The sequence below is a fragment of the Rhinoderma darwinii genome, chromosome 1, assembly GCF_050947455.1.
Source record: "Rhinoderma darwinii isolate aRhiDar2 chromosome 1, aRhiDar2.hap1, whole genome shotgun sequence".
NCBI lineage: Eukaryota > Metazoa > Chordata > Amphibia > Anura > Rhinodermatidae > Rhinoderma > Rhinoderma darwinii.
Genome location: NC_134687.1, coordinates 471,584,300 through 471,609,619, shown reverse-complemented (window position 1 = coordinate 471,609,619; position 25,320 = coordinate 471,584,300). Strand labels below are relative to the sequence as shown.

At 42.3% G+C, this 25,320-nt stretch overlaps 1 protein-coding gene across 1 annotated transcript in view; it reads left to right on the top strand.

Annotated features, from left to right (window-relative positions):
* The window catches only part of TMEM132B (transmembrane protein 132B), a 690,505-nt gene that overhangs the window by 526,205 nt on the left and 138,980 nt on the right, over positions 1 to 25,320 (top strand). Inside the window, exon 5 of the mRNA XM_075833460.1 lies at positions 14,492 to 14,635. Coding sequence (XP_075689575.1) covers positions 14,492 to 14,635 — 144 coding nt within the window. The remainder of the gene's footprint in view (positions 1 to 14,491; positions 14,636 to 25,320) is intronic.

The following is a 25,320-nucleotide window of genomic DNA, read 5'->3' as shown; positions in this document are numbered from 1 at the left end:
ACACATACATTTATTCAGCTACAATTATGATCTCGGGCTGGACAGATCCCAGTATTTAGGTAGACAATGCACTTTAATACTGTCACATTTAAGGAGTCATTTATAATTATTATATTTATATCGATGTATGAACATCTCCACTGGCACATGGCTTCTATTCAAAAAAGGTTATAATGTCTAGGTTTTTTTTAAATAAAACTTCTCAAGATTGATAATTTACTCTAAGGAGCAGTAAAGTTATTACGCCTGGGCATCATATGCCCTGTGTATTTTGCCTTGTGCCTCGGTGTACTTAGCCAGCAGTCATAATTTTCAATTGTATCTATGTCCTCGGGACATGGATTGGATACATTTGAATATTAGGTAGCAGGGAAGCAGCCACAGCCATTAGGTCAAAGTTGCTTCCCTGTATCTTTTAAATAACTGCATGTGATCTGCGTCAGACAAACAAAAGGCACAGCCCTGTGCGACGCAGAAGCAAAGGCTGGATTTATAGCAGGCATATGTGGCTGAATCTGAGGCATGCATTTTGGCTGGATCTGTGGGGGCAAATGTGGCAGACATAGGGGGTGGCTGTGGCTGTAACTCCTGGGGGGGGCATTGTGGCTGAATCTTTGGGGGACATAGTGGTCATATGTCATATTGGGCTGCATATGTGACTGGGTCTCTGGGGAGCAGATGACTGTCATGAGATCTCTGTGATACTGCCTGAGGAAGGAGCCGGCCCGGCTCTGAAACGCGTCGCTTGTATCCATCCATATCATTAAAGAACTTTCAAGTTATTATAGTGTTTGCTTCCTTGCCATGCGGCACTAAGGAACCAATTTCACATCCTTTTAAAAAGGGAACAGCGCCGTTTGTAAGGCCGATTTTTAAGACTTCCCACCACACTTGCTACCATTTCTGGAAACCGGACAAAGAATTTTTAATCCGGCACAACCCATGGCCTGCAGGTGCCTGGATAATCCACATATCAAAGACCAAATCTACAGGGGTGTCGTGCTCCTAGCACGACACCACCAGGTGAGAATATCACTACAAAACCTTCCATTCCACATTGTTTGTGGGTAATGCGCTATGTTTGCGCCATGTTTTTCCTTTCAGCTCCAGGAAAAGCAATTGACTATAATCAGAGAGGGCATCTACTGTGAGTCATTGAATGTAATTGTTTTTTTTCTAGTGTGTAGTGCTAATAATTGGCTACTGTATGGCTGTATTATTCATTCATGGTATGGTGGTAATAATTTGGTCAATGCAACATTATTTAGTCATTGCATAGCAGTATTATTATTAGGTCACTATATAACTATAATTTAGAGATATGCTACATGTATGTGATCATGAGGGCCAAAAAGTTTATGTGCTGCTATATACTGTGCTCTAGTGAATCAATGCACTAAAATTTCTTGTCAAAACAATTTACATTTACATTTCTCCCATTATAGTGCCATCCACAATGCACCCATTACAGCACCCACCTTCAACAATGCCCCTATAACAGTGCCAACTTGAAACAGAAAAAAAGAATGAATTATTGTGGCCTGGGCACACCACGCACACCCTAATAGGGTTACATATACCACAGGTTGAGATACTGTTATTTAAATATATAACCCCTTTATTCGAATACCACATTTTGCAGATTTCCCATGATGCTTCTATGGAAGAAGCATACAGAGCAGCAGTGGACCACACTTGGCCTTTAGTATGTTTTTGTATGCAACCTAAAAACTTGCGCAAATATGAGCTGATGTGTATGTAGAATTGAATCTACTAGTTAATATTGGACACTAACACCTCCAGCGTCTGAAGTCTGCAAATAACTTCTGTGACTTTGTATCTTGCTGAGTAATATGATTGTCCCCTTCACTTATCTAGGACAGGATCCATATTACAGCCCCCCACGGATGCTGTGACTCTACTACTTCTCATAGTACTTTGCTTTTGCTTTGTCTTCTATCGCTTCCAGGCATAATCACTAATGTGGGTTTTCCTGCCAGCTGTTTTCTTACTTATAGTGTTCTGAATGACCTTCCGTAGCCACTACGCATTATGGACTCCATCACTCTCTGACACATTGAGATGCTGCTGGTCTAAAATTTTAACCTGGTTTTAAATGACTTACATTAGCAGTACCAATATGGGAAGTGAATGTGGCTATAAGTCATCCTTTATTACTTGTAATTGTGCTGCTTCATATCACTACAGCTTTCCAAATGGCATACAAAGTGATCAAGGTTATACCAATTGGCCTGGCAATTCCTGAGTGAGAATCACACATATGTCATTTATTTCTTAAAAATAGTAAGCACGGCAGTACTAATACACTCACAGCCTCATTTTCCGCAAGAATATCATTAAGGCAGCAGTTAAACATTCATAGAAACCACTGTCTTATAGTAACTTCTGCTCGGTAATTGTGGCCGACTGCTCATGGCTGTCATATGAGAATGTAGAATTAATTCACTGGTTGACAGTGGTCTGCAGTACTTTGGTATGCTCTGTATACTCAGGTGTATGCAGGCCCTTGAGCGAAAGAGTTAAAGTGGGCCCCCTGTCTATCCCAACCTCAGCTAAGTCTGTTTTTATCACTCACTGGGGCATGACAATATTTCTGGCTCAGAGATTTTATTTATCCTTCAAAGAGTTATCTATTCAGCACAACCCCTGTCCATGGGGTTAGTAGGGTATATAAATATTATAGTGGAGCCCCCCTAGCTCAGTACCACTCTCTTAAGGTACCCATATATACTAAATGAACCTTGGCATAATCCATGAATTTCGGCAGAACCGGCTGACCATCTTATGTGTATGGGGTGTCCTGACTTTCTCCCAACAGCAGATGTCGGGGAACAGAAGGATCGGCATGTTAGATTTCAACATACTCGATCCTTTGATCTCACTTGAGATAAGCTGCTGCCAACGGTGTCTGGCAGCAGCTTATTCCCCTCTCCCCATTGAGCACACGAGCACACACGGCCCGTGTGTTTGTGTGCGTGTGCGAGTACGCGTGCGAGTGCGCGTGCGTGTATCTATAGCAATCTAAGGTTTATGGCGACTTTTACTCTCTATAAGGCTTTATTCAGACGAACGGGAACGACGTCCGTGCAACGCGCATGATTTTCACGCGCGTCGCATGGACCTATATTAGTCTATGGGGCCGTGCGGACATGTGCGTGATTTTTACTCAGCGTGAGTGCGCTGAAAAAAAGTCACGACATGTCCGTTCTTTGGGCGTTTCGCGCGAATCACGCACCCATTGAAGTCAATGGGTGCGTGAAAACCACGCATGCCGCACGGAAGCACTTCCGTGCGAACTGCGTGATTCGCGCACCACGTGCTTTTCTGTTTACAAACATCCAAATGGAGTGTCATAATGATGGCGGCTGCGCGAAAAGCACGCAGCCGCGCATCATATGCTGCTGCCACGTGGTGCTTTTCTGTTTACATTCAGAGTTTGACAGCTGTTGCGTGAATCACGCAGTTCGCACAGAAGTGCTTCCGTGCGGCATGCGTGGTTTTCACGCACCCATTGACTTCAATGGGTGCGTGATGCGCGAACAGCGCACAAAGATAGGACATGTCGTGAGTTTTTTTCAGCGCACTCACGCTGAGCAAAACTCACGGACTGTCTGCACTGCCCCATAGACTAATATAGGTGCGTACGACACGCGTGAAAAGCACACGCGTTGCATGCACGTATATCACGCACATGTAAACGGCACATGTAAACGAGGCCTTAGCCATAGCAGAGACTGGTTGCAAAAAGTGGCTCTAATTCTGTAAGACTTGGTGCCACCATGGTTTAAGCTTCAGCAGCTAGACCCCAACAATCTGCTCATTCTCAGGAAGATGTCTAGAGAAAGGGGATCTTTAAAGATGTCTCTTTAAAGGAACAGTTAATAAAGCTACTTATTTCCATATCTTTTTTTTTTTTACTGTCGATAGCAGTTTATTGTATAAGATAAGCAGGAAAAGGGTCATTCTAGGGTTTTCCAGAAGGATCCAAAAATTGTCTGCCCCCCAATCCCTTTTTTATCTCACATTTGCACAAACATACATGTGAATGGTTTAAGCAGCGCTTCATATTTGTACATATATAATATGATACATTTAGTGCCCCTTTATTTGCTGCTGATTCTTTTATGAAGACTTTTATTAATGTATGGTATTTTGTTTGTTTTATGTTCTTTCTCCATATAGAATGCTACCATTTACATTCTGCCGTACTAATGATCAGATTCCTATGTGCACCATGTTACAAAGTGCTATAAAAGTGAATGCTTAATAAAGACACTTTGGTGTATAAGCACATATGCTCTTTGCATTGTTACAGACCATTTCCAGGAAACTGCTCATTGTATATGCCTCAGGGTGGACAGTAAAACATTTGTTTGATTAAAATCCCAAACCCCACATAGATTTCCCACTACCCATCAGTGTTAATAAACATCTACCAATGTTACCAACTAGATAATAGTTTTTTTGGTATTTCCTCATAAGTGTGACCACAGATCTGGAAGACTGTGATTATAATGTATCCATGTTAACTTAATTACAGAGAAAGGAAAATAAAACTTCTATAAACCAAACCTATGTAAGTAGATTAGGACATATAACATGACCTACGCTGTATAGAATTTCTGATAATAGATACCTGTAAAGAGCACAATCTTGAAATAGATCCCCCTTATTTCAATATCAACCTCAGTGGGAAAGACACTTGTGTGTACTGTATAAATTGCTTGTTTGCAACTATACGGTAGTGTATTTCTATGTATGTTCCAGAAATACTCCCACTGCTTGCTCAAACTGTGAATGTTCGGAGGTTTTAAACTGCGCACGACATGAGGCCAATACTTGACATAGCTGCGTATCTGCATGAACATTGGATTAAGATGCATTATTCAGCAGAGTATTACTAGCTGCCTAGAACATTGCTTGTTCTTCAATTTGTGTGTTAGGCTTGGAAGTCCCAATTCCTTTTTATTCGGGAAAAAGTGAATTCATCTGAAAGAGGCTTTTATATTGAAGTCCTTATGGGCTGTTTTAAATTTTCTGTGTTATCTGGTTGTTCGAAACAGTTGTAGACTGAAAAAAGGCAATATCAATCATTTTCTAAATATAGAGGCTCACAAATATGATTAGACTTACTATATATTGTAGGTTTATGTTTAAATAGCCAATCCCTGTAGTTATTATTAAGGTTATAAGCATGAATGGTCCGATAATACAGCAAGGGATCAATGGGAAATTCTCATTCCTATCGATTTTTTAGTACAAGGATTTGATACTTCCACCAAATTGTCTTACATCCGTGCACCATTTTTTATTTTTTTTAAATAGGATTTTGAGCTAATAAAATTTGCGTCGTTATCGTCAATGAAGAAGTGATGCAAAAACAACAGCTTTTATAGATGTTTTATTTTATATTCTGACAAACTATGGCTCTCTAACTATTGTGGAAGTACGGTCAAATTAAAAGTAGTAGCCTTGCCATAGATAAAGAGGGTTCACTGCAAGGAACTGGTGCACTGGTGGATTTGGTGTAACCATATGTTACACAGTCACTCTATAATATCACTGCTAGGGAAATACATGACTGCTCAGTGATTTCCCCTGTTTTTTTTATATTTTATTTTATATCTCGTGATGATTTCTCGACATTTTGTAATGGTTTGACACGGTTTAGTAAATATATTAGGGAACTACATTGCTATAAATTCTCAGATATTAAGAGAATCTTCCATTTGGAAGCAATCTGGTGACAACTTTCAGGGATACTAAAGAGTACATTCATCAGATCACAACTAGTGCTGTACGCAGTGTGTAAACTCTCACATCAGTCCCACTCCACAATAGAACCCACAATCTAATTTCCGCTAATCTGATGCCGAAATATATCTATTCATGTCACTTCAATTGCAACAATATATTACTAGCTTTGCAATTCCCTAATACAGGCTAAAAGTGACTCCAAACCAGAACATCACTTTAAGATAAAGTACCTTTGAGGTTGAAGGCTAAACTCATAGTGAGTAATCTAAACAGTTATTAAAGAGGCCATGTCACCACATTATAAGTGGCCTATATTGTACATGATGTGATCAGCGCTGTAATGTAGATTACAGCAGTGTTTTTTTATTTAGAAAAAGGATCATTTTTGACAGAGTTATGACCTATATTAGCTTTATGCTAATGAGTTTCTCAATGGACAACTGGGCGTGTTTTACTATATGACCAAGTGGGCGTTGTGGAGAGGAGTGTATGACGCTGACCAATCAGTGACCAATCAGCATCATACACTTCTCTCCATTCATTTACTCTGCAGATAGCGATATAGCTATATCGCTATGTGCAGCCACATACACACACACTAACATTACTGCAGTGTCCTGATAATGAATATACATTACCTCCAGCCAGGACGTCATGTCTATTCAGAATCGTGACCACTTTTGTAGCGTCTCTGTGATTTACAGCACAGCGAGATCTCGCTGTGAATGACAGCTTACAGCGTAATCTCGCGAGACTACGCCTGCTATGCTGTAAATCACAGAGACGCTACAGAAGTGGTCAGGAGAATGAATACACATCACGTCCTGGCTGGAGGTAATGTATAATCATTATCAGGACACTTGAGTAACGTTATAGTGTGTTTATGTGGCTGCACATAGCGATATAGCTATATCGCTATCTGCAGTGTAAATGAATGGAGAGAAGTGTATGACGCTGATTTGTCACTGATTGGTCAGCGTCATACACTCCTCTGTACAACGCCCACTTGGCCAAAAAGTAAAACACGCCCAGTTGTCCATTTGCGAAACTCATTAGCATAAAGCTAATATAGGTAATAACTCCGTCAAAAATGATCGTTTTTCTAAATAAAAAACACTGTTGTAATCTACATTACAGCGCCGATCACATCATCTACAATATAGGCCACTTATAATGTGGTGACAGAGCCTCTTTAAGTTTGGATCCTATAGTTGAATTTATACTTTGCCTGCAATTCAGTGGAGAAATAGGGCATAGAACATTGCATTGTATACCAGGCAGATATACTTTGTATCATTATTTGGTGCATACCAACTGACATATTCCATGTTACAATGTCAGTGCAGTATGCTACATTTTAGCGTTTAGAAAAATAAATTCTACAATATGCTGCAACTTAGAAGGTTCAGAGGGTCCCATAGCAGAATTTAAAATAGGAACACGCCTTTAGCACAGCTCATACCTTCGCATACCATATCAAAGCAGAGTTGTGGAGTTGGAGTTAGGGTATGTTCATGCACAAACTCAAAAACTTTTGAAAATACCGAGCTGTTTTTCGCTGCGTTTTTCACGGCCGTTTTTGGAACTTTTTTCAATAGTCTATGAAAAACGGCTCTGAAAAAGGCTGAAGAAGTGACCTGCACTTCTTCTTCGCGCCCATTTTTTTTACGTGGCCGTTTTGAAAAACGGCTGCGAAAAAAACGGCCCGTCGGCTTCCAATTTTTCGGCCATTTTTCAGGCGTTTACGGCCCGAAAAACGGCCGAAAATAGGCCGTGTGAACATACCCTTAGAGTGATTTTTTTTCGTGGAGTCGGAGTCAGCAGAAATGTACTGGCTCCAACTCCGGGTTCAAAATAAACATATATATTATTGATATTGTATTACTTTATTAAAAGCTTAGATTTTTGCATATTTACTTTTGAATGAATTTAGAAAAGTTTAGAAATTTTAATCATAGAACTATATATGTTATGTTCTGTCAATCGAAGGCGCCTATTTATTGAAAAACTGTGATAACTATTATGTTCTTGGGCCGATAGAAAATCGGTTATCACCTCTCCTTTGTTAAGTATCCTGATTATTTACATGATGATGATGATGATGATGATGATGATGATGATGATGAAAAGCCTGATGTTACCATTTTACTACTGTAAATTTGGTATTTCTAAATGTTATACAAGAGCCATTTATGTCAGTCGGACAGTAGGAAAAAAGAGGAGTCCGATTTAGAAGTTTGGCTTACCGACTCCACAGTCCGCTATTAAAAATGGCCCAGTGGCTGTTTACCCCTACCATCTTCCCATTCTTTATAGCACAGAAGAGCAGCATGACCCTCTGTTCGCTAACATTGCCTTTACCATTGGGTGCTAGAATGCGACCAACTTGCTTTAGATGCCCTTTTTAAATTGGCCCCATAGCAGCTGCATGGTCTGCCGCTGTAATATATATGTTCTTGACTGTGGGAATGTCTTGTCAACCTACTTTGTACCATGCCCAAATGTGATGGCCATGAAAATAAAGAGAAAAACACGGGGGAGAAAGCTTAATACTTTTGTACTAAAAAGTGCTGCAACACTTTTTATATGTGTGCCCCAATATGTTGAGATGAGTTTTCCAATCCCTTTTCTGCAGTGATAGGATCAGATGTGCCGACTCAACAACATAGTGTCCGTAGAGATTATTTTACAACGCTGCCAACTATCTTAGTGATGTTTACTTTTCTCTTTATACGTTCTGCTTTCGAAGTGCATTCAAAATCATTTTTCAGGAAAGGATACAGATAACAGTGAAGTAAGCAATGCGGAAAACTCTCCAGACATTTATCAATGATATTATCTCCCAGGAACTACGAGCACAGGAGCCATCCATAACAAGAGTTGCTTTCTGAACTTGTATAGTGTCATTAAGAGGCCATAATCCAACGCTACCTACACTGAACGGGGCAGGGGAGCAGCTCATTTACAGCAATTAATCAAGCGGCCGTCAAGCTGAGGTCTAAATGGAGGCTGCGCTAATGGAATCATTAGTGTCCAACTACTGTAAATACATCAGGGGAGCAGATATGTATAATCTGATGGTCAGTACAATGACTGCAGCGTGGATAGCTGTGGAAGCATTTTGATATCGTTCTCTGGCAATCAGTCTCTGTCTGTTTGAACGTTTAGACCCCGTAGGCAGCGGCTTTGTGTAATGTTAGTAAATATCTGAGGAATCTGCCAAGGCCTTTCTACTTGGATAAAAAGCAATTTTCTGATTCAGATTCAGTACTTAAACTTCGCCGCAATTCCATGTTTTATTATTTTTTAAACTGAAGATTATGGGGTATAAGGGTGAGAAAGTTATACTTGTGCCTTGCTTGAATTTAAATTTTTCATTTGCTACCCGATATTGTAGCTTATGTATAAACATTTCAAATACAGATAAAATAAAGTGGTGTCTGTTCCTTGAAAGACTCATATGTGACTTTTGACTATCGAAAAGTACATACTGCAACCCACCTCTCCCTCCCCACACACACTCTTTCAGGGCGTTCTATCTAAACTCAATTATGATTCATACTACATTGGAGAACCTCAATCTCATTTATTTTTTCTTCATATATAGAAAACTTCCTGGATGGTATTACAATTAGCCTTAGGTTTGTCTAACTCCAAAAATCAACTTGTACAAACATCATAAGCTTTAGAATTAGGCAAATTTACTTCAATAAAGCTGTTACATGTATCCATATTTAAAGGCTCTGTACACCTTTGGCATCATTTTTTTGTTTGTTTTTTGTTTGTTTGTTTTATACAAAAAAGTCTATCAGTGTGATTGGTGCAACTTCCTAAATGCATTTTTGAGATACAGCTGCTTTGTATTCTGTATACAGAGCAGCTGTAACATTTGCATAGACCTGAATCCGTCAGGTCAGCGGGACTGAGGGGTTCAGTGACAGGATTTACTTGTAATCTATCTCATCTAAGTTATGAACTAAGATGTGAGCGATAGCAGTTCAATCCTACGTGTCAGAGACCTGACAGATACAGGATTCTGTGCAAGATACAGCTGCTCTCTATACAGAATACAAAGCAGCTGTATCTCATCAAGTAAAAATAATTTTTAATAAAATGTATTTAGGAAGTTGCATCAATCACAGTGATGCACAATATTTTTATTTTTTTTAAAAAACAATGTCAAAGGTGTACATAGCCTCTAACAATAAAATACATACAAATAAATACAATTTCCCCGTCAATATAAAAGCCATTGATTCATGTAGCGTGTGAAATCAAAGTTGGGGAGAATTTAATTAATACTGCCATTTTATCAAATTATAATTAAACAACTCCATGTATCACATAAATGGGTTAAGGAAAATGTTATATTCTGACAGAGCCTGTACAAAGCTGTGGAGGCCATGTGGCTCGGTACTGATGTTCACACTTGCATGTGGAGTTCCATTCGGAGCATCCATCGGCAGTTCCATAACTGTGGAAGGCAAGGATAGCTTAACATGCAGCACAATTTTTGCCATCAAAACAATGGAAACTTTGACAGAACCCTGACAGACCCCATGATAACGCAATAAGTTTTGTCGGGCACATCCTTGGATCCATGGCACAATTACATGGATCCAGTGCAGCATTGTCGCTTCCGCCACAACGCAGATGTGAACAAAGCCTTACAAAGTTTAATACAATGATTACCCAGTCAATATTTTTTGCTGTTTAACTGGTTCCCTTTCAACCAGGTACAAAATAAAGTGTGGCTCCAGCCAAAAAAACAAGAACAAACTTCACTGGGGTCCTGACTGTATGTGCAGTAAAGGTGCTTTTAGGCGGCCCAATACTGGTTGGAAGAAGAGCACTGATCAATGATACAGCTCTATTCACAAGGAGCAATGATCGTCAATGTATAGGGACGAATAGTGGTATTAACCCCCTGTATTTGCATAATGTCGGCATACGTCTCCCTGTTTACAGAGGGAGAATTGCTGCCGACTAGCGACCATTTTTTTGGCTGCATCTAAGATCCGATCAGTTGAACGAGCGTAATGATTGGGAGCGAGCAGTCATATGGACGCTCGTTTGCCTGATCATTGACCCATGTAAAAGGGTCTTAACTGTGTTCATTCTTACCCCGGTAAGCTGAACTGTATTGATTTCCTTGACAGGAAGTAACTGTCTGAATGCTATAATTGTCAGCTATATTAGCTCTAATGGGACTATATTTTCTATTAGTCATTTACCACAATGTCATCCCTTTCTTTTTTAAAGAGGCTCTGTCACCACATTATAAGTGGCCTATCTCCTACATAAGGAGATCGGCACTATAATGTAGGTGACAGCAGTGCTTTTTATTTAATAAAACGATCTGTTTTCACCACTTTATTAGCGATTTTAGATCTATGCTAATGAGTTGTTTAATGCCCAAGTGGGCATGTTTTTACTTTAGACCAAGTGGGCGTTGTACAGAGGAGTGTATGACGCTGACCAATCAGCGTCATGCACTCCTCTCCATTCATTTAGTCAGCACATAGGGATCCTTTTAGATCGCTATGCACTGTCTAATACTAACACATTAACAATACTGAAGTGTTTAGACAGTGAATAGACATTCCACGGGATGTCTATTCACAATCTCTGCACTTCGTTACTGTTTCTGAGGTAGTTACAGCAGAGGAAGCGTAATCTCGCGAGATTACGCTGTAGATGACAGGTTACAACGAGATTACGCTTCCTCTGCTGTAACTACCATAGAAACAGTAATGAAGTGCAGAGATTGTGAATAGACATCCCGTAGAATGTCTATTCACTGTCTGAACACTTCAGTATTGATAATGTGTTAGTATAAAACAGCACATAGCGATCTAAAAGGATCCCTATGCGCTGACTAAATAAATGGAGAGGAGTGTATGACGCGGATTGGTCACTGATTGGTCAGCGTCATACACTCCTCTGTACAACGCCCACTTGGTTTAAAGTAAAAACACACCCACTTGTGCATTAAGCAACTCATTAGCATAAATCTAAAATCGCTAACAAAGTGGTGAAAAAGATCGTTTTTTTAAATAAAAAGCATTACTGTCACCTACATTATAGCGCCGATCTCCTTATGTAGGCGATAGGGCACTTATAATGTGGTGACAGAGCCTCTTTAAGATCCCCTTGACAATTAGAGAACCCCCCATTTCTTTAATGCAGAGACATCATTTATTGAATCTACTGTATGCCTATACTGATATTTGTCCATTGGGGTTGTGTCAGGCCAGAGCCTTCACCCTAATTTATAGCCTATAAAGGTATCAAGCAAATTATTTAAAATCGCTAGTTTAATGGTGACTGTGAGAGACGAAGTAAGTAGAAATATATAAAGCTAACAGTGTGGGTGATAACTGCATAAAAAGAAAGGTAAGACATGAGATCTGTAACAAGCAAATGTAGAAGTTTTACTGTTCACCCTGGTACACACACCTTTAACAGTATTTGTACAAGTGGAAGAAAATGGAAAGAGCAAATCCTGTCAAAGTGACCTTCTGATATATCATTATGAATGCTATAGTGGCCTTTTATTCTAAAAATCTGTGGTCCGAGATCACAGACCACTTTTACAGACAATACATCCCAAGATTATTTTGAATGGAATGTCCCTTTAAGTTAAAACACTGTTTTAATATTTGGGCCACATCTGACTTTATTTTATTTTATGGTATATTTCAATGAATTGTTTATTTGACCTTCCTGAAAATATCAATATAAGGACAATGTCACGACGGGGGTGTGGACCGACTGGGCCGTACCACCATAGCGGGATAGCAGCTGGCCAAACAGGGTACAAAGTCAATGTCTATAGTTCGGATAAAGGTACCTGTGGCAACTCAGAGAGTAGCGATGGTTTAGGCTCGGATGGAACTCTGGCAGGAGGCAGACAACAGGTGTGGTGGAACACAGCGGGTGTAGTAGGCGACACAACATGACTCCAACACTGTACAGCACAGGAACATGGTAGCGCGGGAAACAGGATACAGGTAGCAGGAACAGGAAAACTGGGAACTGGAAAACACTCAAGGGACCATTTGCAAAGACTACCACGGTTATATGACAACAATGCTCAGGCAATGAGGGAGGGGGCAGGGCCCCTCTTATAGTCCAGGGTGATTTAGGCTAATTGGAACATTACTCCAGGTGCGAGCGCTGGCCCTTTAAGGCTGGGCACGAGCGTGCACACGCACCCTACTGGATGCTGCAGAATGGGACGGAAGTGAGCGCTGGCGTCTCCTGAGGAGGAGATGGTGGCCAGTGCTCGCAGATCCATGGCTGCGGCCGTCGGGGGGTGAGTAATCCCGACGGTCTGCGGCCATGGATGTTACATACAATATATGGAGAGATCATACTACCAGGGTTGCCAACCTCCTCTTCAATTTTTTCTGACAAACTGAACCAAGAATCAGACAGCCATCAGACAGCCTTTTACGAACATATACCCCACCCCTTTTCGAGACAACGCCCCCATGACACCCTCTAAAAATACCCACAACATAATGCCCTTGATTTGAATCACAAAGTCCTCAACATTAAAAGGAACCTGTCACCAGTATTTCACCTATTAAACCAGCAATACCAGGTGGTAGTGGGTGCAAAATAATTTCATGTAGCCTATAATTGTCTTCTAAGTAGGCTTTGTACCTTTAGTATTTCCTTTTTTAGTGTTCCTGTGCGGTATGCTAATGAGCATAAAAGAGTAATATCTGTGTTCGAAAAGAGCCGTATCTTAATTCCTCAAGCCTTTCCACATTAACCATGCCTCCTTATTTTTGATTGACAACTCCTCGCCTACCCCCAGCACACACGAAATCCCGCTGTCAATGTTCTGGAGAGTGCGCACAGCGGGACACCATAGCGGCGCATGCGCAGTAATTCGATTTGAGACTAGGCAAAGCAGGGAAGTGTATCGGACCATACATGATGGGCAAATGCGCGCGATCTCAGACGAGATTTTGGCCATTCAGGACGGGACCGTTTTTGGCGGTGGGCGGGCATAAGAAGAGGAATGAATGAGACTGACGGATTATTACCATAAAAGGCGCACAATGTTTTCAGACCGATATATGCGGTTGGAGGAGGAGTTTAGGAGAGGGGATAACGGCAATGAACTTTTGACAGCAGCGTCCAGCGAGGGGTGAGGTATAGTTCGATAGGTGAAATGCTGGTGACAGGTTCCCTTTAATTAAAGGGGTTGCCCATGAGTTAAAAAAATAAATCTGAGAGCAGCATATGTGATAAAATAGCAAAAAAAAATCAATACTCACCTGTTAAAACCTCCGCTACTCCAGCGCCGATGTAAATGATGTGGCTCGCTCAGAAACACCTTTTTTTTTTACACTGTGCATTTTATTCATAGGCGGATGTGCAGTGGATATTTTTTTTTGAAAAAACTACGGACTGAGCTTTTTTTTCTGACAGACACTATTGCCAGCAGAAAAATACACATATTTTTTGCAGATTTTCTGTATATTTATTAAAGGTTGGCAACCCTGCATGCTACTACCTGCCCGAAATAAAACTCGCTTCTCTAACAGCAATAACTTAAACCAAAGAACAAAATAAGTTATAGTTCTGTTTCCTCTGTCCTACAAAATTTCTACAATTTATATTGTAAATAAAAGTGAGAGAAAATTGTATTTATTTTATTCTTATGATGTTTTTTCTTTGTTTTCTTCATACACAGGACACTGAACTTTTAAACACTGCTATCCTGACAGGAAGGACGATGTCCATCCCTGTGAAGGTGGTGGCTGTTCAAGAAGATGGTTCTGTGATAGATGTGTCTGACTTCACTGAGTGCAAGTCAGCAGATGAAGATGTCATAAAGGTGAGATCTGTTTATAGTGTTATGAATGTCTAGTCTAGTTTTTGTCATCAGAGCCATTTGTCAAAAACTTTAGATTATAAAAAAGTATTTGTATGTATTTAATGAATTTTTCTCGTAATGGAGCAGATATGTATATTTGCCCAAAAAAAACCAACCCCAGTATATAATATAAAAACACATGTAATAAATTTGTACGTGTTCTCCAAAATGTCAGGAATAGACCATCTTCGATTATATAGGGTAAGGGCAATGTTCCTGTTATCTGCGCTTTTCAAAAGGACTGCAGGTAAATCTTCTGAGTTAATGGGGAAGAATTATTATTACTGGTGCACCAAACAAGCGGCGGGCCAGTATCTATCCCACGTGCAGAGTGGTCCAGCTTCTGGTAAACGCTAAAAATAACACTGCTCTTTTTCCCCACACATTCGTATGTGTTGGAAACAGTGCCAGAGGGGTTTCACAAATATACAGCAAATACATTGATAAATCTACCCCAGTAATTTCATCCTAGTACACAGAAGAAACCAATAACAGATAAAATATATAATAGATTCAGCTCTGCTACATCTGTGATGATACCTACTTATTATATCAGATGTGTGACCAATATGTCTATACGGAAAATAGTTGATTGGGGTTGAAAATAATTCTGTGTCAGAACAGGCTTCATTTTAGTCATGTAGGATTGGACAGATGTGTGTTTTATAAAATACTTGGTTAGGCTACTATCTAATTTAGGCTGTAGAATATAATAAATCATAGGGGAAAGCATCACATTTATGAGCTACTGTATTTATTATGATAGGCATTCATTTAGTAGTGCTGAATATATAAGGTGTAGCAGAGCAGTGTTTCGTCATAAGGCACAAGTTCTTGTAATACTACAATGTATATAACATAGGACATTAATCTCACCGAGTTATCTTCTATTATGATATGTTTCCTTATTTATTTCCAGTAGTTTATATAGCACTTAAAATTTTTCACAGAACTGTACACTGTACGCAATGTATTTGTGGTTTTGCTGCTGTTTAGACATGGTATGGTAAGGGTTAACCTCTCCACTGTATTCAAGGTTACGAGCATCAACAATTTGACCAGTGTAAAGTGCAGTATTAGATATATGAGATTTTGTTTCCCTTGCTGGAAATCTCACAGAAAGGATTCAGAAGTGTCAGGATTCTGAATACACATGACGTCCAGGCTGGAGGTCATGTGTATTCATTATCAGGACACTTGTGTATGTGGCTGCACATCGTTCTAGTAAGAACGTGATGCTGCTGTGTAAATGAATGGAGAGGAGTGCATGATGCTGATTGGTCACTGATTCGTCAGCATCATACACTTCTATTCACAACGCCCAGTTAGTAAAACAAGTAAACACGCCCAGTTAAAAACACAATACACGACCAGTTGGACATACGAATAAAAACACGCCCAGTTGTCCATTTCAAAGCTCATTTGCATATATATATAAAATAGCTCATAACTTGGCCAAAAATTAACGTTTTTCAAAAAAATTAAAACGTTACTGTTATCTACATTGCAGCGCCGATCACATGCAATAGGAGATAGGGATTTGATAATCTGGTGACAGAGCCTTTTTAAACACAGCTGGACATAAATATTTGTCCTAGTGATTGCACTGGCATAGCAGCTGTGCCCTCATGAACACCGGTGGCAGGGCCACGTTTCCACTTTCTAAAAAGCGGAAACAGGGAGAGGGCTTTCCAACAACAGTGTCTAAAATATTCCCTAACAACCCCAAATGGTGCCTACAACTTGTCCCAGACAAGTTGTAGTGTCGACATAAAAATAAAAAAAACTTGTGGCTGTATGAATGTAAAAATGAAGAAAAACTCAACTTTTTCTGAATGCCAAAACTTACTGGGTCCTCAAGGGTTTAAACATTTTAATAATATAACATTATTTTGAGCTGGCTAACAGGCCCTATACTATACTTCAGCAATGGAAATATCTGGTTGTGTGGTCTAGTAATGCATCACTGCTGAGTGGCCTAACAATATAAAGCCCAATCTATATTGTGTATTCTTCCAGTAAATGTGAACCTGGAGGCAGGCCATCCCATGGCGTTTATTGATTCCTTTTGAAATCTTCCAACATCCACTCATCATCTTTTTCCTCTCTAAAGGCTGTAATATTTTGCTATTTTCGATGATTTATTCTGGAGAGAAAGCCTGTAAATCAGATTGGTCTAATAGGCACATCAAGGTTCAGCTCATATTTATTTGCTTTGTATTGTTGCTGAATGTTAGATAAGATCCTTTCTATATTTCTGCAATATTTCTTTATACATCTATATAAATATGTCTGGTTTGTAGGAACATAGTTTTACTTTGTTTCAGATACAATACTTCTTCATATGTTATTTTACATGTTGTTTAACTCAGTAGTAATTCTAAGCCTGGATTTTATGTCTAGAATATTTTGGACAGCATTATTTTCTTGACTATAATACATATTATAACTTTCATCCTAAATCCCCAAACCAAGGGGTTTATTTCCCATTATTTCCTTTTTTAGAGTTCTTTGTGGAGCCATTCAAAAGTAATATATTTTTGCCCATCTAGCTAACTCTGCATTCAGAATCACTGGGTATATTACTAAGGTTGCCACCTGCCCATTGTGCCTAGTTTTGCAGCTCAGCCCCATTTACTTAAAGAGGCTCTGTCACCAGATTATCAAATCCCTATCTGCTATTGCATGTGATCGGCGCTGCAATGTAGATAACAGTAACGTGTTTGTTTGTTTTTTTAAAAACGATCATTTTTGGCTAAGTTATGAGCAATTTTATATTTATGCAAATGAGCCTTTCTAATGGACAACTGGGGGTGTTTTCTCTTATTTCCAACTGGGCGTGTATTGTGTTTTAAGCAACTGGGCGTGTTTACTTCTTTCACTGTACAATCCCACTGTTCTGTGGATCATGCTGGGCTGGAACAATGAGAAGTGTATGATGCTGATTGGTCACTGATTGGTCAGCCTCATACACACCTCTGTACAACGCCCGGTTGGTAAAAAGTAAAAACACGCCCAGTTGTCCATTGAGAAACTCATTAGCATAAATCTAAACTACCTCATAACTTGCTAAAAAATGATCGTTTTTCCAAAATAAAAACCACTGCTGTTATCTACATTACAGCGCCAATCAGATTATGTAGGAGATAGGGCACTTATAATGTGGTGACAGAGCCTCTATAGGGAATGTGTTGCCAGAAAAACATGTTTTTTTTTTTAAAATTAAACATTTAGTGTGTGGGTGATTAAACATTGTTCAAATTTTTTTTTTTTTTTTGCACGAGCCAGGAAATATTATAAATTATTTCTAATTTATAATACTACCCATTTTTGGTCACTAGATGGAGCTGTTCCCAAAATTGCAGCATTGCAACATTGGGTTAAAAGCCCTCGCTCTAGTGAGCTCTCAGCATCCCCCCCTCCTTTATCCTGGCTAGTGCCGGGATAAACGAGGGGTTTCAACGGTGTAACCTCCTACACTGTGTGTCGCCATTTTTTGAGCTAACCCACAGTGTAGTAGGTTTACATACAGTAGTAAACACACACAAACACGAACATACATTGAAATCTCTTACCTGCTCCTGCCGCCGCGGCTCCCTCCGGCCCGTCCGCTCCGTTTGCTGCCGCTGGTGCAAGTGCACAAATCCGGAAGCCGCGACCGGAAGTAGTAATATTACTGTCCGGCCGCGACTTCCGGTCCACAGGAAAATGGCGCCGGACGGCGCCAATTTCGAATAGGACTGTGTGGGAGCGGCGCATGCGCAGTTCCCACACAGACGCCGTACACTGCAGTCAATGGGACGGGAGCCGTTCGCAGTCCCTATGGGACTGTGGCTGCCGTATTCCATGTCTGTATGTGTCGTTAATCGACACACACAGAAATGGAACAAAAAATGGCAGCCCCCATAGGGAAGAAAAAGTGTAAAAATAAGAAAAAGTAAAACACAAACACAAAAATGAATATAAACGTTTTTAATAAAGCACTAACATCTTTAACATATAAAAAAATAATTTGTGATGACACTGTTCCTTTAAGTGTTGTTGTTTTGGGGAGAAAAAAAGCAAACCATTCCTTTGTAATCCTGGACAATTGAGTGTTTAGTTCAATTTCAAACACCCTTTTTACCCATACAAACTTGGCCTGTGTTTTATATTAGAATAGGAGGCAACCCTACAGCTCAGGGGCGTAGCTAAAGGCTCATGGGCCCCGATGCAAAAGTTCTTATTGGGCCCCCCCCGCAAACTCCTCATGGCCGACGGTCCGCAGCTTTCAGCTGCATCGCTGGGTCTCCTAAGTGACCCAACAATGCAGCACTAGCAGTCGGGGAAATCACTAAGGCTGGGTTCACACACCCTATTTACGGACGTAATTCGGGCATTTTAGCATTGAATTACGTCCGAAAATGCGGCTCAAAAGCGTCAGCACACATCTGCCCATTCATTTGAACGGGTCATACGATGTTCTGTGCCGACGGTCATTTTTTTTACGTGCCGCTGTCGAAAGGCGGCGCGTAAAAAAGACGCCCGCGTCAAAGAAGTGCCTGTCACTTCTTCAGACGTAAATGGAGCCGTTTTCCATTGACACCATGGAAAAACAGCTCCAATTACGTCCGTAATTGACGCAGCGAAGGACGCCTGCACATGCACGTTCTCCTGAAAACAGCACCGTAATTTCAGCCGTAATGGACGCTGCCGTTTGAACATACCCTCAGGGCTTAAATTGTCAGGGGAAATAGCCCCAATACATATGTGTCCGCCCCCAAAAAAATGTGTGTATAGGAGACAGCATAGCATATCTATAGCACTACGACCCTATAAACTATGGATAGGATTAGATACATTGGCTCAGCAGACAGTATCACACATGATAGGATTAGATACAGTGGCTGAGCAGACAGTATCACACATGATAGGATTAGATACAGTGGCTGAGCAGACAGTATCACACATGATAGGATTAGATACAATGACTCAGCAGACAGTATCACACATGATAGGATTAGATACAGTGGCTCAGCAGACAGTATCACACATGATAGGATTAGATACAGTGGCTCAGAAGGCAGTATCACACATGATAGGATTAGATACAGTGGCTCAGCAGACAGTATCACACATGATAGGATTAGATACAGTGGCTGAGCAGACAGTATTACACATGATCGGATTAGATACAGTGGCTCGGAAGGCAGTATCACACATGATAGGATTATATACAGCGGCTCAGCAGACAGTATCACACATGATAGGATTAGATATAGGGCCCAGCAGACAGTATCACACGTGATTGGATTAGATATAGGGCCCAGCAGACAGTATCACACATGATAGGATTAGATACAGTGGCTCAGCAGACAGTATCACACATGATAGGATTAGATATAGGGCCCAGCAGACAGTATCACACATGATAGGATTAGATATAGTGGCCCAGCAGACAGTATCACACATGATAGGATTAGATACAGTGGTCCAGCAGACAGTATTACACATGATAGGATTAGATACAGGGCTCAGCAGACAGTATCACACGTGATAGGATTAGATACAGTGCTCAGCAGACAGTGTCACACATGATAGGATTAGATACAGGACTCAGCTTGCTGACATTGCGGCTCCAGCACTGGACCCAGGGAAGGTAAGAATAATAATTTTTTCTTCTTTATGTGTTACTGATTATTTTTGTGTGTTTGTGTTTTTTTTTACAGGTTCGGTTGTTGGACTTCGGATTCGAGGACTTCAATGACGGCATTTTTTTATTGTCAATAAAATGGTTAATGGGGGTTGTGTTTTTTTATTTCAATAAAATATTTTTTCTATGTGCTTGTATCTTTTTAAACTTATTTATCACCGCCTTAGTAATGGCCGCTGGCTGATTGACCACCTCCATTACTAAGGCGGGGCTTAATGTTAGCAGGTGCCAACACTAACCCCCATTATTACCCCGGTACCCACCGCCACCAGGGGTGCTGGGAAGAGCCGGGTACGAACCAGTACCCGTCCATCTGTAGTGACGGGCAGGCACCACGGCGGCCGCAGGCTGGTAGTATTAGGCTGGGGAAGGCCAAAAACAGTGGCCCCTACCACCCTGGTAATGCTTCCTGCTGCTGCTGTGTTGTATCTGGCTGGTTATGAAAATTGGGGGGGACACCCCAGTGGCCGACCATCACTACAGATGGTCAGGTACTGGATCGTACCCGGCTCTTCCCAGCACCCCTGGTGGCGGTGGGTACCGTGGTAATAAAGGGGGTTAGTGTTTGCCTCTGCATCGGCTAACACTAAGCCCCGCCTTAGCAATGGATGCTGTCAATCAGCCGGCGGCCATTACTAAGGCGGTAGTAATATAGTTTAAAAAAAAACACAAAGACATAGAAAAAATATTTTATTGAAATAAAAAAAAAAAACCACAACCCTCATTAACCATTTTATTGATAATAAAAAAAAAGCCGGCATCGAAGTAGTCCTGGAATCCGCCGTAGTCCAACGACCGAGCCTGTAAGAAAACACACAAAAAAAACGATTGGTAACACATGTGTTAGGCTTAGATACCGGGCCCATGTGTGATACTGTCTGTGGGACCCTGTATCTAAGCCTACCACAACGTAGGCTTAGATACAGGGTCCAGCAGACAGTAATCTTATACAGTATAAGATTACTGTGTGCTGGGGCCCTGTATCTAAACCTACAGTGTGGTAGGCTTAAATACAGGGCCCATCAGACAGGATCACACATGGGCCCTGTATCTAAGCCTACCATGTGATTGGCTTAGATACAGGGCCCAGCAGACAGCATCACACAATGTGTGATCCTGTCTCATGGGCCCCCTAAGCCTGCTACATCGTAGGCTTAGGGGTTGTGCAGTCCCTAAACATTGATGGCCTATCCACAGGATAGGCCATCAATAGCTGATGTGTCTCCGGGACCCGCAAATCAGCTGTTTTGAAGGGGCCGCAGCACTCGTACGAGAGCTGCTTCCCCTTCATTTCACTACTCGCTCACACTGTGAATCACCAGGACCTCCGCTGCGATCCGGAACCAGGAAGGTAAGTAAAGTCTGTTACTATAGTAACAGGGGCCCGCGGCCCAAGTTACTATAGTAACTTTTTATTGATGTGGTGCGGGGGGCTGTGGGCCCCCCTGGCTTCGGGGCCCGGTCGCAATTGCGACCGCTGCGACCCCAATAGCTACGCCAGTGCTACATCTTAGTATTATATAACTTAATATTATACAGCTGTCTTTTGACACATGCATACAGGCAGTTTTATGCTTGAGAAATCATTATAGTCTTTTCTTCTCTCCAATGACAGAATAAATGTGTAACATCCACGGCCACGGACCGTCGGGACTACTCACCCCCCGACGGCCGCAGCCATGGATGTGTGAGCGCTGGTCCGCATCTCCTCCCCAGGGGACGCCAGTGCTCACTTCCGCTCCACTCTGCTGTGTCCCGTAGGGTACACGCACATGTTTAACATCACTAATTAACCCATGATCACCCTGGACTTAAGCAGGGCCCCATTATTCCTGTGCCCTGCTACCTGTATCCTGTATCCCGTGTTGTAGCTGTTCCTGTGCCTGCTATAGTGTTGGAGTCAAGTTCTGCCATCTGCCATGCCTGCTGTGTTACACCACGTCTGGTATCATCTATCTTGTCTGCATCACCTGCCGCCAAGATCCCATCTGTGCCTAGCCGTTGCTACTATCTGGACTATTACAGGTACCCTTGTATCCCGCTACGGCGGTGCGGCCCAGTGGGTCCACACACCTACAGATCGGGACAGTACGCTCAGGCCATGGACCCCGCTCGTCAACCCAAGACCATAACGACGTCACAAGCCATGTAGGCAGATATATACGAGACCTTCGGTCACGACAGGACCAGCTCCTCTTGGCTGGATGTGCAAGCTGCAACCTCCACAGCACCTGATCTTGTTGCTCCGGCTGTTCCTCCTGCTACACCTCCTGTCAGTGCCAGTGCTGACTTTCAATTCTCGCTGCCACTACCTCCTCGCTACGACGGAGATGCGAAGTCCTGCAGGGGATTTCTAAACCAGTGCCAGATCCACTTCAGCCTACATACCAGAGCATTTCCTTTCGATGGTGCTGGGATCGCATTGATAGTCTCTCTCCTAGCTGGCAAAGCCCTGGCATGGGCGAATCCCATCAGGGACCAGAGACCCGTGACTTACAGTGCTTCCTACAAACTTTCTGCACAGTATTTGAGAAACCTGGATGAGTCTCTTCAGCAGCTGCATCCCTGCTGACCCTGAGCCAAGGAGACACCTGCGGGCGAGTACTCCATTCAGTTCCGTACCCTGGCGGCCGAGCTGTTCTGGAACAACGACGCATTAGTGGCCACATTCTGGCAGGCTCTAGCCGCTCGACACCTGCCCTCTACTTTAGATGACCTCATTCTTCTAGCCACCCGGATTTACATGCGGATTCAGGAACAGTCTCAAGAGGTACGCCGGTCCAGGAGACTTCCTAGGCTGGCTCCTACATTTAAGCAACACCTGTTGCCCTCATTAGCTACTCCACCTGAGGAGCCTATGCAAGTAGACCATCTCAAATTTTCTGTCCAAGAAAAACAACGCAGACCCCCTATGGGACTATGTCTGTATAGCGGCCTCGGAGGCCATTTTGTGTGTCTGTGCCCCCCAAAACCCCAAAACTCCAGTGCCTAGGTTTGGTTGGAGAGACAACCCTAGGCGGAAGGACGCTAAATAAAAGACTCTCTCACAAATTGTCCATCCCCGTGACCATAGTGTCTGGCAAAAATATGCACCGGGTCTCTGCCTATCTGGACTCAGGATCCGCGGCAAACGTCATCCAGCAAGATCTCCGGGGAGGACTGTTGTGCGGTTGGCAGACAGGAGGAGAATCCTTCGCTGGGGACATAGCTCCAAACTGGTTGGACACGCGGGTGTTTGTAAGACTCGAGACCTGATAACTCGTCATTTCTGGTGGCCCACGCTGCCCAAAGATGTTATGGACTTTGTCTCATCCTGCACTGTGTATGCTTCAAACAAGGTTGCTCACTCCAAGCCTGCCGGTCTGCTCCAACCTCTACCTGTACCCAATGACCCTTGGCAGCACATTGCAATGGACTTTGTCACTGACCTCCCTCCCTCAGCTGGATGCAATGCTGTCTGAGGGGTGGTGGACTGGTTTTTGAAGATGGCACATTTTATTCCGCTGACGGGCCTACCTTACGCACCCCGACTGGCAAGTCTCTTCATTTAGCACATCTTCCACTTGCATGTCTTGCCCCTTCATCGTGTCCGATCGGGGTGTTCAATTTACCTTAAAATTCTGGAGACCCTTCTGTAAACTCCTGGATGTTATTGGACTTTTCCTCTGCCTATCACCCCAGTCCAATGGGCAAGTCGAGAGGATTAACCAGATCATGGAAAATTATTTCCACCATTTCATCTCCATGCAGCATGATGACCGGGTACAGCTTCTTGCATGGGCCGAATTCTCGTACAACAACCACAAAAGTGAGTCCACCACTTCCACACCATTCTACATTGTGTACGGTCAACATCCTAGAATCCCTCTTCCTGTGTCGGCTACATCTCAGCTACCCGCAGCTGACTCTGCATTTGGAGACTTTCTGCAAATCTGGCAACAGACCCGGTCCTTTATTCTGCTGGCAGTTGATCGCATGAAGCGAAAGGCGGATAGAAGAAGAAGAGAGCCACCACAGTATCTTCCGGTTACCAAAGTCTGACCATTCTCCAGGAATATCCAGCTGAAGGTTCTTTCATACAAATTTACTCCCAGGTTCCTCTGACCTTTTGAGATCATTCAACAGATTAACCCTGTTTCCTACAAACTTCGGCTGCCTCCTACCCTCAGAATCCCAAACTCTTGTCATGTGTCCCTCCTGAAGCCTGTGGTCCTGAACCATTACACTAAAACCCCTAGCCCTACAGTTGCTCCCTGCGGTTCATCCGATGTGTTTGAGGTAAAGGAGATCCTGGACTTCAAGAAAGTAGGAGGAAGAACTTTTTATTTGGTGGATTGGAAGGGGTTTGGTCCAGAGGAGAGGTGCTGGAGCCATAAGAGAACCTTATTGCTCCTACCCTCATAAAGAAGTTCCTGTTTCGCTCTGGCATAAGAGGGGGGATAGTGTAACATCCACGGCCGCAGACCATCAGAGCTACTCACCCTCTGACGGCCGCAGCTATGGACTTATGAGCGCTGGTTCGCATCTCCTCCCCAGGAGACACTCTGCTGTGACCCGTAGTGTGCGCGCACACGTTCGCGCCCGGCCTTAAAGAGCCAGTGCACGCACATCTTTAACATCACTAATCAGCCCATGATCACCCTGGACTTAAGTAGGGCCCTGCCCTTTTGATCATTGCCTGAGCATTGTTCATATTCCTCTGTTAGTCTTGCAAATGGTTCCTTAGTATTATCCTGTTCCCGTTGTTCCCATGCCCTGCTACATGTATCCTGTATCCCGTGTTGTAGTTGTTCCTGTGCCCGCTATAATGTTGGAGTCGAGTTCTGCCATCTGCCACGTCTGCTGTGTTACACCATATCTGGTGTCATCTGTCTCGTCTGCATCACCTGCCGTCAAGACCCCATCTGTGCCTAGCCGTTGCAACTGTCTGGACTATCACAGGTACCCTTGTACT